At 51.0% G+C, this 15499-nt stretch overlaps 1 protein-coding gene across 2 annotated transcripts; it reads right to left on the reverse strand.

Annotated features, from left to right (window-relative positions):
* Positions 1 to 55: 55 nt before the first annotated feature.
* On the reverse strand, positions 56 to 13014 carry LOC118505646 (actin-binding Rho-activating protein). Of its 2 annotated transcripts, none has more exons than XM_036041728.1 (4): positions 11883 to 13014; positions 2438 to 2580; positions 1232 to 1391; positions 56 to 1156 (listed from the first exon to the last, which is right to left on the reverse strand). In XM_036041728.1, exons 1-4 carry the CDS (start codon positions 11925 to 11927, stop codon positions 932 to 934), a joined length of 573 nt encoding a protein of 190 aa, XP_035897621.1. In that variant the 5' UTR covers positions 11928 to 13014; the 3' UTR covers positions 56 to 931. The 2 variants fall into 2 exon arrangements, with proteins under 2 accessions (XP_035897621.1, XP_035897620.1); XM_036041727.1 differs by lacking the exon at positions 11883 to 13014 and adding an exon at positions 9774 to 9962.
* Positions 13015 to 15499: the final 2485 nt, after the last annotated feature.

Consider the following 15499-nt stretch of genomic DNA (forward strand, 5'->3'; position numbering starts at 1 on the left):
ACGTTTTCTTTCACTTCCTTCTGTTAAACCGAAACAAAACTGCATCACACCGGAGTCGATGAGTTTCCCTTTTTTCTTTATTATTTTCTTGCAAATGTTTTCTGCCAACATACCACCTATCCGTAGAGTATATGCGGCGCTGAGAAGAGGACTACTATTAGCCGATCTATTGCACTACTGCTCCTCCACCGATTGTGAGATTGTGTGAGCGGGGATGCGTTTGGTGTGAACCTTAAACACTATATCTTAATACTGTCACTACTGACAAGCGGATTGGGAAGCTAATCAAAACGAATAATGTTGCGAAAGAAAGAAATGTGGTTCAGGCTAGCGATAGAAACTGTCGAAAAACTAAGATCACACAAAGGATCGAGCTGAATCTGGTGTCTATATGGTGTATTATGCCTATGGGTAAGCTTCCACTTGCTAGCGCTACTAGTTGCTAATTTGGTTCGTAAGATTGTTGCGCAACCATTTCTAGTGTACATTTGGTATACATCCCTGGAATCAATCGAACGAATGCGTTCGACACGAAAACGACACGATCAAAATAATAGCAGTAGTAATTGGAAACAGAACGAAAAACAGAACAAAAAAAAAAACAGTCACGCGAACCACGACTACCAGGTAAATCCCTAACTAGCTAGCTATATCAATTGGGGCGCTCGCGCGTCCACACGCTACCAAAATATACAGATCAAATTGTGGCAAATTGTGGTGACCACCTGCCAGGGAGATAGTTTCCCGGCCATCTGCCTCCACTCGGTGCACACATTCAGACACCATTCATACACCATTCATTCAGTCCCATTCACACGGTGCACCACCGGGGGAAAGCATGCTCCGGGCCCATCAGCAAGCAAGTGACATCTTCTCCGAAAAACGAAAAAACCCTTACAAGTACGTACGTTCGTTACTACTAAAACCCCCCTTAAGGTAACATATTGGTAGGCTGCGGGTTGGGACTTAAACTACGGCGAATTTCCGTCTGCTTGCCGACGAGAATGTCCCGGATCTGGGCGACCGGTTTCGTGAGGTACACCGGCACGTGGTCGTCGCGACGCTGGAACAGACATTCGCCCTCGAACTGGATGAGGTCATGCTTGCGGGCACGCAACAACAGCCCGACCAGCTTATCGTTGATGTGTGTGTATATCTGGGGAGGAACACGAAGCAGAGGAGAACACTTGTTAGTAAAACCGAGCGGCTCGTCCCTTTTGCCGATACGTACATTGAACAGTTCCCCGAAGTAGATCATTTTGATATCGGGATTCTTTTTCGACACCGGCTTGCCGTCACTGTCGATCACCTGGCAGAGTTCGAGCATTTCCTGGTACACCTGGATGTTGGCCTTCTTACCCCGGTACTCGGTAAGGCTGCCCGCTTTCGGTCTACGGAGAGTGGGACAAACGAGAGGACGAAACAAATTCGGATTAAGGGAGGAGGCTTCCCAAGGGCGACATTAAAATTGGACACGGTCAGCGTTTAGAGTAGCGGCGAGCTTACATACTAGGGAGTTGTTAAATACATTTTTATTGATTTAGTTTGTTACGGTTGCAAGAGAGAGAGAGAGAGAGAGAGAGAGAGCTTTCGAAGACACGGAAGAAATTGGATCTCGCCTCGCCCGAACATGGGGAAATTGCATGAAGGCTAACAAACAGGCGGCAGCTTCTGAGGGTGACTAGTTTAGCAGTTCTCGTGCGGAGTCAAAGAAATGCGACTGTATTGGGGAGGGCCGGGCCGGGAAGGGCGTGCACACTTCATCATTAGCGTTCATGCATCCACGCTGTTCGATTACGGCGCAAAACGATACAATTCCTCTTCGGTGCTACGAATCAGCCAAGCATCATAAATGCGCATAACAAACGAAGAAGCAGGTAGTATTCCGGTGGACCTAGAAACGCCCCCCCCCCCAGGAGGCGGACCGGTGCCGGTGGGAAGGATTTCAATCGTGTCCAAAGTAAGGGGCCTGAAGAAGCCATGTCAATTGCGTAGCGTAGGGTAGTGACAGGGAGCAGGAGAGCAGGAAGGAAGAAGAAAGGTGCAATTGGCTACGGTTATGACGCTTATTACATCACATTTAGCAAGCACTGGCCAAACCAAAGTGGATGGTACGGAAAGCCAATAACAACACGGGCGCTACAGCTACGAAGCAGACTCGGGGCGTGGGAAGTACTAAAACTACTAGGGCGCACTAATCAGTGGACCGAAGGTGTGCACCAACTTTCGCGCACGGAACTCCAAACATTGGGCGTAAGGTTAGCATGCATGATTTGATCGCGCCCGATCGCGATCGCGAGAACAGCTGAGAATCAGCAGGTCAGAACGGAAATGGCGGCTGGCAGACGGCTCGCGTGCGTTTCTAACAGTGTCGAGGTGAGGGCGCCTCGCATGTCCTTGCCGATGGTGGGATTGGTGGGTCTCGGTGTGCACTTACTTGCCATACTCCTCCTTGCTGATCTGTAGCCTTGCCATGCCGCGCGTCGCCTGTGCATCGGAGAACGGATTGGAGAGTTGCGATTCCCGATGGCTCTGGGCAGTCTGGTTAAACAGGGCCACCTTCGACGAGAGTGGAGAGTCCTGCGGCGAGAAGGGAAAACGAAAAGGCAAATGTCCGAATTAGAGACGACCTCCAGTGTCCGTTACCACCTCCGAAGGTTAGCAAGAATTGAAGAAGAAGAGAAATGGGTTTACAAGGAACGATCGTTAGTACAGCAGCGGTCAGGCGAGCGGGCCCCGGCATGACGCATCGGATGGTCATCGACGTGCGCGAACAGGTTCTGCAAGGACTGTGCGTCGGTTTCGCTAATATCGCTACGCTTCAGCTCGTAACACGCGACCAGACGGCGCACGTTCGGACCACGCACCACTTCCGGCTCGGGATCACGCTGCTGGCGCCGGTCGAGCGACAGCTGGTACTTTTGCTGCTGCTGATGTCGCCGGCGACAGGATCGCTGACGGCGAAGCTCCTCTTCACGCAGAATGCGCTCCCGGATGTGGTCCTCCTCGAGCAGCAGACGACGCTCGAGCCGGCGCAGTCGAGCTTCACGGCCCGTTTCTTCGTCCTCCTCGAAGTCTTCCGTGCCGGTGCTAAGATCTTCCTCCTCCTCCTCCTGCTGGCGACGCTGCGTACGACGCCGCTGCTGGGTACGGGTTCTCTGACCACGCTGCTGGCGGCGTCGCGGTGCCTCTTCCTCCTCCGCAGGTTCTTCCTCTTCCTGCTCCTCTTCTTCCTCCTCCGGTGGATTGTTGCGGCGGCGAGCAGGTTGACGTCTTGCAGCAGGCGCTTGACCGCGATTGGCACGCCTTCTGCCCGTGCGTGGCTGCTGCTGCTGCTCCTCCTCCTGTTCCCCCTCCTCCTCCTCCTCGGCTTCCTCTTCGGGTTGTTCCTGTTCTTGCTGGCGCTGACGACGCTGCTGGGTACGCTGCTGACGCTGCTGCTGCTGACCACGCTGCGAAGCGCGGGCAGGACGTGGCGCTGGCGGTTCCGGTTCGGGTTCCTCCTCTGGCTCCTCTTCCTCTGCCTGCTGCCGTTGGGGGCGTGCGCGTCGCTGGGTACGGCGTGCCGGAGCCTGTCGACGGACCGCAGCCCGTGCGCGTGGTCGCTGGCGTGGCTGTGGCGCTTCCTCCTCCTCTTCCTCCTCCTCCTCCGGTTCTTCGGGTTCCTCTTCGGGCTCGGACTGGGCTGGGCGTCGGGGCCGTTGCGCGGCCGGTCTGCGTTGAGAACGGCGCGAGGCAGGACGCGTTCTCGGTTGCTCCTCCTGTTCGAGTGGCTCCTCTTCCTCCTCTTCCTCGTCGCTCAGGAACCGTCGGCTGGCACGACTTCCCGCGCGACTGCGCCGCCTCTCTCGTTCCTCCAATCTCAAGAGACGGCGCTGGGTTAGCTCCAGTCCGGTATCGAGACAGATGCAGCAGCTACGCTGGCACGTCTGACAGTTTGAGTGCTCGGGAGCACTGCGGAACACGCGCGACACAATTCCACCCATTTTGTGTAAGGACACCCCAAGTAGACTTTACCCGCAACGGATGGACACTTGGTGGCGTCTGCTGCACGTCACACTTAGCTCCAAAAAACAAAACGCAATCGCACTCAAGCGTACTGTGTGGTGCTTCGTTTCCGGCGGCCAAGGAAGAAGAGAACCTTTGCGTGGGCTTGGCTAGAACTTTACCGCTCGAACGATCGAACGTAACAAACTGATCGTTCTAGCGCGTCTGCAGCTTTTATTGATTGGTAGACCCTTTCGGGGTCAGTCGGCCGGATGAGCGGTGGATGTGCAGCGGCTGCTCGGCCGGAAGCGAGCCATTGCTGAGTGCAAAAGGGCTGCGTGCAGGCACGTTTCGCTTGACCCGTGCCGAAACAGGTGAGTAAGACCACGTGCGGCACCGTTTAGCGGCTGTTTGTGGAAGTAAGGAAACGCGAGTAACAAAAAAAAAGGACGATCCTTCTATTTTCTCCAAGGTTTTTCCCGACCAAGCGTTGTGAAAATTGCTTGCGATTTATATAATCGAAACGGAGTGTTAGATGTGTCATCTGAAGGTTGGTCCCGGTGAGAGTCAACTGCTGGGAGCTCCATTTATTATGCCATTAGGTGGAGATCGCTGTTGATCGCTGCGAATGCCACTTTGTACGAACCATCCATGAGAACTTCGCAGCCAACGAACGATCTTTCGTCAGACTTTCTCACGAGTTACTATCACCCCGGTGACGGCACCCTGTCTCCAGTGACCCAGCAGATATCATCCTCAGCGTACATCGAAAGTGATCTAGTAGCTAGAGGCGTCGTGCATGAAGGTTTCACTATCAGTCAAAGATCACCCACCTCGCCATAAACTCCATATGTGTGTGTGTGTGTTTGGATCGAATCTATAGCGCCACAGGCAGGGCGCATTTTCCCAGCCGCCGACGGCGTGTTAATGAGGGAAATGACGCTTCCTAACGCTCAGAGACCTCCCAGGTGCACATGCAGGGATGGAACAAAAAGATGAAAATATGAAGCCATCACTTACTCCCGTGGCGTTTAATGTTGGGGCTGAACTTTCGATTTCACCTAGCCCTCACACCGCGGGTAACGGTGAAAAGCTCCACTTGAGCCGATGGGAAAAGAGGGCTCCACTTGAGATGTAAGCTCGCAGATAGAACAAGCAAGAAAGCACAAACAAATCCAGGCGAGAATAAAGTTTGTGTTTTCCATCCTCATTAGGCAATCATGTGTTGGGATTTCCCAGGCAAGGCTTGTGGCCATCTTTTCCTCTCTCTCTCTCGCTCTATTGAGCTAAAATCACACACGAAGAATGACCAATGGATAATTGTGTTGTGCTCCATCGTGAGTGTTATTGAAAGCTACAGCCGTACAGCTGCATTACGATGGAAAAGAAAGATCGCTCCAAGTATTCGCGCGGAACCAATTGAAAAATGTATGTTAATGCTGTACATCGCCCCGGGGAGAACGCGTTCGCGCAGTGGTGCTTTTTAATCATCCAACGGGATTGAGTTGCCGCTGTTTCTCCTCACTTTCGATTGTAGGTCATCGGTTGGGCTTTCGTATCTTCCAGAGCCAGAGGCCAGAGTGGCTCGTTGAAGCTTAATGATTCGATTAGCACATGAAGAGCAGCGAGGGAAATAAATGAAAAGTGCTACCCCTTTTCCGACCGATCGATACCACACACACACACACACACTTTCACAACACGTGATCGTTCCCAGGGCAACGCAGCAACAACAGATGGTCGCCCGGTAGAAAGCCTCCGCGCGCGGGGTTTTTGATATCCCACTAATCTGTGATGGCTTTTGGCAGTTTTCTTCTCCCCGCAACTCCGGGTCGGTTGGTGTCTTTAATTAATCTAATCAAGCTGACTGTTTGCAAATTTTGCCTTTCGCTTTCGAAAATGGCACCCCATTTTTCTGCCGTTTTTGGAGGAGAAATTTTGTTTCGGTCGGCCTCGGTCGGTGTGATAAATGATCGCATTAGCTGGCTGCTCGATGGATGCGGTAGCGTGGTACACAATGAATGTTATCTGCCCCAACAGCCCAACAGCCTGCCGGAAAGCGTTGGCTCTGTGTTGCGCTCGTCGGATTGGACAACCTCTGTGAAGTGTTTCTTCTTCGGCGGTACAGGTCCGGCAACAGTACGTAGATTGACGTAGTACGCGCTTCGATCGCGTGACTTGCTGCACGTTGCTGTGGTTGGAATTCTAGCGTTATTGGGGGTTTTACTTTTGAAGTACGTTTGATAGGGCTACGTTTAGCGGATCTACAATGCGATGGTTATAAAAAAGGTTAAGTGGATGTTCTTGAGTTCTTCCAAGGCACCTAAAGCTACAATGTTTGCGCCGCGAAGCCGTTCAATAAAGGAACGTGAACTCAACCAGCCACGATACGATCACCCATTTTTGGGCTGGCTTCCTAATTGAACGCTTAACTTTCTCCCAGCTCTTTTTGGCAAACAGCGAAAAATGACAGTTCCACGAAAGCTCGCCCCTTTGAAATGCGTTCCCTTTGCTCACGTAAGAGCGGAAAACACAGTATCCAAGGCCACATAGCCCGTTGCTTTTAATTGTTAAATAAACACTGCAACCGGAAGTGATGACTCGGTCGCCTGATGTATGGTACAAGCCTAATTGGCACCTTTACATTGTGTGTGTCTATTTCATTATCAAAAAAAAGGCTCGAGATGCTTTTCCATTCAGTAGCCGAAAAAACACTAAAAAAATAGAAAATGTTTCCATTCGCTTTCACGCAATGTTTTCGAGCTGGATTTGGACGCTTCTTTTTTGGGTTGTTGTTCCCTCTTTTATCTGCCTGAATGATAAATGAACATTAATATTGATAGTACGGGCGGTGCTGCAGAAAAAGAAAAAGAAAGCAGCATCTGTAGCAGAGTACTACCCTTCAGGTTGCCGGAAAACAAGAGTAAAAAAAAAACGAGCGCTCCGAGGGCTTGAGATTTCCACAAACAAAAAAACGCCTTTCAATTACGGTTACGTATGCCGCCTCCTGATTATACATATTTTATTGCCTTTTTTCTTAGGGAGACAGAGAGAGAGAGTGAGTGCCAACACGCTCGAGTGCGTGATCTTCGGCGATCGCCCAAAAGCACCAGCAGACACATCCCATCGAAAAAAAAACACCAATCAGACAATGCGGAAATGGGCGAAATGCATTATGCTATCAGCTTGGAGATACACGCAAGATCGTAGATCACTAATGCTCCGGCTTTAGTACATGCCTGCAACGCCCATTATGCAAGCGGCGTAGATGGACACGCACCGTTCATCAATCTGCTGCGGCTGTTTCTCCCGTACTTTCGGCGTTGATTGCTGACCATCCGTTGATTTGGAGCTATTGTAGGGAAGCTACTAACAAAAATCATCATCATCATCAACATGATGACTCTTTTAAAGAGCACGTCGTCGTGACATGGCCCGGTCAGCAATAGATCTTCAGGAAACTCCATCCCCGGGCTGCAGCTTCCCATCCGTGAAGGCACCCGATCTCCGACAGGTCGGATCCCTTCGCCAGATCCAGCCAACGAGCTCGCTGTGCTCCCCGACGCCTCGTGCCGAACTGAGGGTCGCTGACGAATACCTTCTTGGCGGGGCATGAGTCCGGCATCCTCATAACATGCTAGTCTTCGCCACCGTCAGGATGTCCGATTCGCCGTATAACTCAGCAAGCTCGTGGTTCATCCTTCTCCTCCACCGCCAAAGATGGTCCGGAGGATGCGTCGCTCGAAAACGGCCAGAGCGTTTGCATCCTCCGCTCGGATGGTCCGAAGACTCGTGGCCATATAGGACCACCGGGCGAATCAGTGTGCGATAGATCTCACATTTCGTGCGGTCTCGAAGTCTTCTGCGATCTCAGCAGACGGGGAAGGCCGAAGTAGGCACGATTCCCCAGCACAATGCGTCTCCGGATTTCGCTGCTGACATCGTTATCCGAGAATCGTGCCACGGATGTCGTTGTCTAGCCCCGCGCCTCGTATGATACCTTCCAAGGCTATATTGAACAGTAGACAGGAGAGTCTTCTCGTCCCCTTGCCTCAGGCCCCTGTGAGTTTCGAACGACTCCGACAGGATGTTCGATACTCTCATCCGTTCATGGTGGCCCTTAACAGCCGGATCAACTTTCCAGGACTGCGGATCGTAGGCCGCTTTGCAGTCGATAAAGAGGTGGTGCGTAGGGATCTGGCGCTCTCGGCACTTCTGAAGGATCTGCCCAAGAGTAAACGTTTTGATCGGTGGTGGTTTTGCCTCCAAACAAACCCAGCTTGGTAGCTTCCGACGAAATCCGTAGCACAAAACGGGTTGCTTTAATCAACAAAGACAGCTTGTAATCTGTCAACGGCGCGTCACCGTCATCGCGAGCATCGCTCCAACTGTCCTTGACATTCCGCCCGCTTCGAGTTTTCCTGTACAACAAAATTAATTATGCTTTTGCATGTTTTGCAGCGCCGAGAAAACTGTCGCCGTTTTCCCTTCAAAACCGTCCCCGGCACCGGTTCGGTTATAAATAACACACCCGCCGTGGTACGCGCGCACCTAAACCGAAGGATCCCACTTTCATTGCCAATTGCCTCACTGTAGTAGACATTACGTTAGCGTACGGTGTGCTGCTTATGCAACATCGGTTTGTTTGAGCAAAACAGGAAAAATCAATCATTTCCTCGCGTCCAGCCAGGACACCGCGCTAGTCCGTGAACTTAGAGCAATCGTCGCAGCAGCTCTAATTAATGGTACAAGATAAATCTGTCCACAGCCATGCGCTGGTAGCGCATTCCTTGGGCGGACATCTTGCACGCTCCGATCGCGATCGGAAAAGTTCAAGTACAAGTTCGAAGCCCTTGCCGACGTGCTCGTGTACTACGAGCGCGCGCGCGCACATGCTTCTCCTTCATCGCTCATCGCCGAATGCTTTCGGTTGATTCTGGGTTTTTGAGTGGCGTTAAAAATAGCAATCGTTTCGAACTTATTCATAACCTCAATGGAATGCCGATCGTATGCCAAACTCGGCAAGCTCCGTCGATGAAAGAGGGAAAAAATCCCACCCAGAAACCCAGCGATTTATTTATCTTGCCTCTCTCTCTCTCTCTCGGCCTGTCGGAATTAGAGTAAACTCCATCGAGCAGCCTGCTTACTGACGTGTGGAAATCAATCATTCGACCAAAAACACACACACAGCTGTGTTGACACGTGCACCCCAAAGACGGGGAAAATGTTCGATGACGCCAAACAGCCACCTGTCGATGTCGTCATCCGGTGGTACGGCCAGTGGATATCTTCCGCGTACAATATCAAATGTCGACGCGACTCGACGCCTCGATTGTGAAATGATGCGGAAATCGGAATCGGCGCTTTCGCACACAGGCACGCGCGCGCGCACACACCATCGAAACCGTCACCTAGCAACCGGTGCGAAAAAACGTGAAAAACTCATGACCACACTTTTATCACGAGCCAGTACCATGAGTGTTTTATTTCGGGCGCGCACATTCCAATCTGTCCCGTCGCTTGCCCAACCACACCATAAACTGCTGCTAAACGATTCGCAGAATTGAAGACGGGAGCATATTGGTTGATGCGGGCTGTGGCTCACGCAAGAAAAAAGCGGCCGATTAAAAACCAGATTCAGCTGATCGAGCCGTTCGAGGGGTTGATTGTGGCCGAAAGATTTTTCCCCTTTGTTCTGTTTTTTTTTTCCCGGCACGCACTGTTCATTTGGGATATGGAGTTGGTGTGGGGAAGGATGTTGCATCTCCACCAAGTAGCACACTTACTGCTGTTTCAGACAGACGTATAGTGACGGAGCTGCGTCTTCTGGTGGTAGACATTCTTGCACACGGGTTAATCTGATGATAGTCGGGTCACCACGAGAAAATTGAGAACCGAATTTAAGCGTGTCTGCTTAAGGTATCGCGACAGTTGAAACTGAGATGGCGTCGACCGGGGTGCAGCCATCGCCTATAGCAATAAAAATCTCGCTCGATCGGATCGGATCGGGTCTGCAGGAAGCGACATATCGGTCGGTATCATCGGTAATGTCGCGAGATCAATGATCGCCACCTCACGATCACGATCGTAACGGTAGCAGTGGCAAGGTTCTCGCATCAGGTCTCCGCCAACATCCTGGTTACACGGTACATTACCGGGCAAGGTCAGCTACGTGCAAGCAAACAGGCTGGATTCCAATCGGCTGTCACACCGTGTGCATTTATGAACCAGCCGGTTACGAAGGTCAGAGCATCAGTGCGACCAGAGGGCTGTCAGGCGCGGCCGTGTCTTGCCTTATGAGTCTATATTTATTCACCCACAGGTTCGCGACATTGTAAATAATTTGCACATTGGAATGGGGGGAAAAAAGCAGCAGCAACTGAGGGAGACGCGCATGAAAATGGCTCGTCCAACCGATCCTGTCAATCGCTCACTTGTCACGTCAGAACAACAACGTCAATCTTTGGACGTCAGCGGTTCGTGCGTGAACTCATTTTCTCTGGCCCGGCCGGGTGTGTCGAATCGGTGCTAATCTTATGTAAGTGATATATTCCCAAATAAGAAAACCATAAAAACCCTCCAAGCTAATTCGGGTCATCGTCACGCCTCAGCCAAAAAAACACGTGGTGCATTCCAGCGAACGCAATTTTAACCCCATGAACCCATCCTTCAAAGTGTCGCAAGATGGCCGCAAAGGAGAAGGGTAAAAATAGATTGTTTTAAGCGCGGTGAATGAAGATCACTTTCAGGTGTGTGTGTGTGTGAGTAATTACACCCATTACGGGACGACCTATTTCGTGGCTTTATGATGACTTCTGTTTTTAACGTGTACACCGGTTGTAGCACATTGGCCAAGCTGTTAATGGATGTTGCGGGTGTCTCGCGCATCTTTGCGGATGAGTCAAGCAACGTTGCCAAGCTTGTTTTGTAAGAATTTTTCGGAGTGACCACCGTAAGGCCCTTTACTACACAGGCTTTGTGCCATAGAGGTATTACAAAGTTCGTGAGTTCCTCGGACGAAGAGTTCCCAACGATGCTATGACATAATGGATCCATTCGTATTGGATGAAGCGGGTTATAAGCCAACTGCAGGCCACCACCCAATAAACACACCCCAAATATACCATTCGCTCAATTAACGGTCAATCAATCTATACGGGCGGTCCGCACTTTGCGAAGGTGCATCATTATTCGCATCTCCACCGGCCCAGCTTTTGTGGCTTCCCCCGTAATTAGTAGCGCACCAACCAGTCTGTCTTCGTCGGTGACCTACTGCTTCCAGTGTTTTTTTTTTTTTGCTTTTTCTTTCTTTCGTTCCCTTCTTCCATCGCAATCATCTGCACTATGTCCGATTGCATCCGATTCCGGCCCAATCATCGAACCACGGAATTGGAATTGTACCCGGTGCGAGTGTTTTCTCTCCCGTGTGATGGCGTACAGACGCTTCACCGACTCCAACCTAACCTTGCCCGCAATATCGTAATATCTTCGCGAAATTGGCCGGGCAGGAAGCTGGCGCACAGTTGCGGCGGAGAACTAATGAGCTGGAGAAAGAATTCAAACCATCCCGCGGCACGGCGATTTTTTTTTTATCGGACTGCTAAAACAAGCACCACTCACCGGACACAGCGATCCGATTTCACCGATTGTTTACCAAACAATTCAACAGCACACAAACACATAGATTGAGAGGCACAGCACATTAATTGGCCGCAAATTGTTAACCCCGATTTGCACACTCGGAGTACACGGAGGGGTTTTGTTTTTTCGTGGAACTAACTTATGCACCGTAGCCAGCGTGGCGGCACAACCTTCTCTTCTTCTTCGCGGAATTGGGCCTGCGATATTTGTTCATTTCGCGGTGGTGTTATTCTTATCGATCGATAGCTACTTACCACAATCAACCGAAGTGCGCCAAGTTCGTGTGCTACGTCCGTCATCTTGTGTATTCGATTGAGCTCCTGCGCTTCTTCCTCCTCTTCTGCTGCTGCCTGCTGTGCGCTGCTGTCCTGAGCTGGCTGCTGTCCGGCTGCAACAATTTCGCACACCTCACGATCAACACTGGTCCGATCGACGACTGCTGGGGTTCGGTCGCCGCTGGAATCACCTGCCACAGTGTCACTACAACTACTACGGCGAGACTCGCTGGCGGATGCCAAGTCGACCACCTTGATGTCTACCGTGATGGAAACGATGCTGCGGCTCGTACCGCACGCGCTGACTAATCCAAGGTGCGCGTACACACTTGCCCGGAAGTGTTTCTCAGCAACCGGGGACACCACACTCGCGATAACGCCGATGTCCGTTTTCGTACACTTTTGCCAACAACAGAGCGGTGTGTGTGTGTGGCTTATCGGGCGCGACCACTTACGCTAACGCAACGCGACTAATCCCAATTGGCACGTGCCCGACCGATAGGCTTCGAAAACTGGTGCGCTCTCTTCCGTGCACACACACGTCGAGGAAGTGATGAACGTTTGTCTGGTGAACTCTTCCGCCCGACTAACTTCGTGTCGAGTCGTACGTACTGGAACGTCACTTTCGCACCGGTCAACCGTGCGACGGGGAAAGGCTTTTCTTTGTGGTGGGAAGGTCTTATACTGTGACTCCACACCGAACTGCGAACCGACGATGACTGACGCACTTTTCACCTGGGCTCTCGCATGGGCCACTACGAACACCCTCTCGATGACTCCGCTCGATGGTTTGCTTCGGTGGCTTGCTCTGGGCTCCTTTCACGGAGAGCAACTGCACCGCTTGGTTGGTCGGTTGGTGGGCTCCTTCTCTTCTGCTACTGCTGCCGTCGCTCCAATCATGCACGTACGATGATCGCTAGCCAACTAACCGTACTCAGCGTTCGGTACCCACGGGATATGATGCTGCCGGCACACTGTGGCTACTACACACACGACCGATGCTGCGGAGCTTCTGTACAGTGCGGACAATGTTGGCCAGCCCAGGCGCAGTTGCGTTCCGATGGAGAGTGGTCCCCGCCGGTGTGCGCGTGCGCGAGCGCGAAATTCCCCAAACCTGAACCCATTTCTTTCCGCAACAACGCACGCGCTCCTGGCCACAGTTTGCTTTCTCTGCTCGCACACGCGGCCGGCCCCCGTGTGCAATTGAGATGTTGTTGCCGTTGCCGTCTCCCTCACCAAACTCATCAAACCGTGGTCGCTTCTCATGCGCCTCCGCAAGCTGGTGTAATGTGGTTGTTTTGTTCGTTTGCTCTTTCTCACTCGGCTTACCTGCCTGCGGTTACGATCCGCTCCGTCTCCCCGCAAACACCACCACCCAGGTGCATTATGTTTTCATTCAACCTAAGCATTTGTTTTTATTTCACGTTCCGCACGATCCGCCGCACATTTCCGCACTCGGCGTGCTTTCTTTCCACCGTGCGGTGGTGTGGTCTGCCTCGTTGGCTCATTGAAAAGCTTGCTCAAGATTTTCTGTTTTGTCTGTTTTTATTCACCTTTTTCGACACCGCGTGGCCGCTTCTCACGGTGATGCCGCTACCACGCTTGCCTCACTTTGCTGGCGGTGAATGTGGTGATGGCGATGAGTAACGGCTGCCAGTGTGTGTGTGTGTGTTTGGCGCGAACGTTTGCCTCATCGATTGATCGGTTTTGGGGGAGCTCATTCTTGCCTTGACTGAGGCGAAAGAGTCTCCGATTGTGGTGGTCAGTCACGCATTGCTTTCGATCAAACTTTAGTAAGCTTTTTCGCCATTTTTTGAAGCTCATCCCTCACCGATTATTCCTACAGAAAAAGGAATGTTAAAAATGTATTCGTATGAAATGGAGTTTAATAATTAAAAGCCATAATTAAAGTATTCACAACTAATCAACGACATTTACGCACGATTAATGGTAGATTTATGTCTGTGATAATGTTACAACGGGAGCGTTCTAAAAATATGGCCGCCCTTGCTCATTCCGGCTACAAGCCGTGTGCTATATTCGATATGCTTTTATTATGCAATTAATGTTCCCCTTCTTCTCACTGTGTCAGCTGTGGCTTTTCCTTCTCTCGTCACCAGATTGTCACCAGCTTTTAAAACATCTTCTACTTTCTTGTAAAACGGTTGTCCCTATCTCCCTCTGCAAAGCCGCATGTTTGGTTCGTTTGTAAACAACATTCAACGTGCCTGCGTTCACGGTTCGGGTGCCGAAACTGCGCAAACACGCCGCGCTCATAGCAGGCACCGCACCACCATCGCTTGCGTCGGTCACGCGTTGCGCGTTTGCTGATCAAGCAAGCAGCATACAAACGCCACAAATGGCGTCAACGAAAACGTGCAGTTTCTTCCCAAGCCATTCGGTCCGTTTTCGTCGATGCAGGAAGGATCATTTTTCAGGACACGAGGAAAGGACACCGACCAGAAACAGTTGCTGTGGAATGTCGACGAGTTACATAAAAATCACACCAAGCATCCGGCCGCCGACGACGATCGATGAGCCGATGAGGAATGTGTGCGAAGCGTAAGAAGCATTCGTTCACAGCGCCGAAAAAACAGCCGGCTGCTGGGGGAAAAAACTAGCCGCGAATAGTTTCCTCGACGTGTGTGTGTGTGTGTGACATTGAACGTTGAACCAGGAGCGTAGCAGTGTTAGAAACCCATTCTAGCTCGACCGGTTGGCAAAGGAAGGTCAAAGTTTTCCCGCCTCCCATTCTACCATTTAGAATCCGCTTGGGACAGGAATGTTTTAGGGAAATCAGGGGTGAGCGAGAGACAAGAACTCCGCCATAAATCTGTTTTACGATCGCTTAGCTTCATTTTGGGTTTCATCATTTTATTGCTCAGTGGACTCTTTTAACGGTAATGTTCGGTAGTTGAGGTTAGGAAGAAGCGGGTTAAATTTTTCTTCAAGACATACTTTAAAAATGATACATTTTCCCGTCCATTTTGACAGGGCTTTAGCTACTTAATGAGTTGTTTTGTGTCCATCAAAACAGGCAGCCCCTGAAGTTACATAAACTGCCAATGACACGACACCCAAACATGATCCAATCAGCAATCCAACTCTTGCCCGCTCATAGTATCACAATTGAACGAGTCGCCCGGTGATTAAAACCATTCACTTAGCGTCCCTTTATCGGCCAAGCAACTATAATCCATCCCTTCTGATTCCCCACTGTAAATGTAGTGGATCCCATCCCAGTTGCGAAAAGGTAGCGCGCTTGTCTGTCGGTTGCTTTGCCGCCACGGTTAATTATAGAGCGCCGTAACGAGACACACTGGCTGATCATCAAAGCACCAAAAAGTATCGAAACGGTTCGTTTAGTTTCAGCCGCTTGTCCCGTGGGCCATTTTGTAATCACACTAAATGGGGCGCGGCCGGGATTTGATGCCAGTTCAGAGAAGACTCATGATTATTGTGCCCCTTCGCATTTTTTGATGCTGTAAAGATGCACAAATTTTTAAACTAATATGCATCGCCGAATATGGTTCCCCGCACGCCATTATCAATGCCAGAATCATTGTGTCAGAAGGTTTAAAAATATCTTCTTTTTT

Source organism: Anopheles stephensi, chromosome 2 (genome assembly GCF_013141755.1).
Source record: "Anopheles stephensi strain Indian chromosome 2, UCI_ANSTEP_V1.0, whole genome shotgun sequence".
NCBI classification, from domain to species: domain Eukaryota; kingdom Metazoa; phylum Arthropoda; class Insecta; order Diptera; family Culicidae; genus Anopheles; species Anopheles stephensi.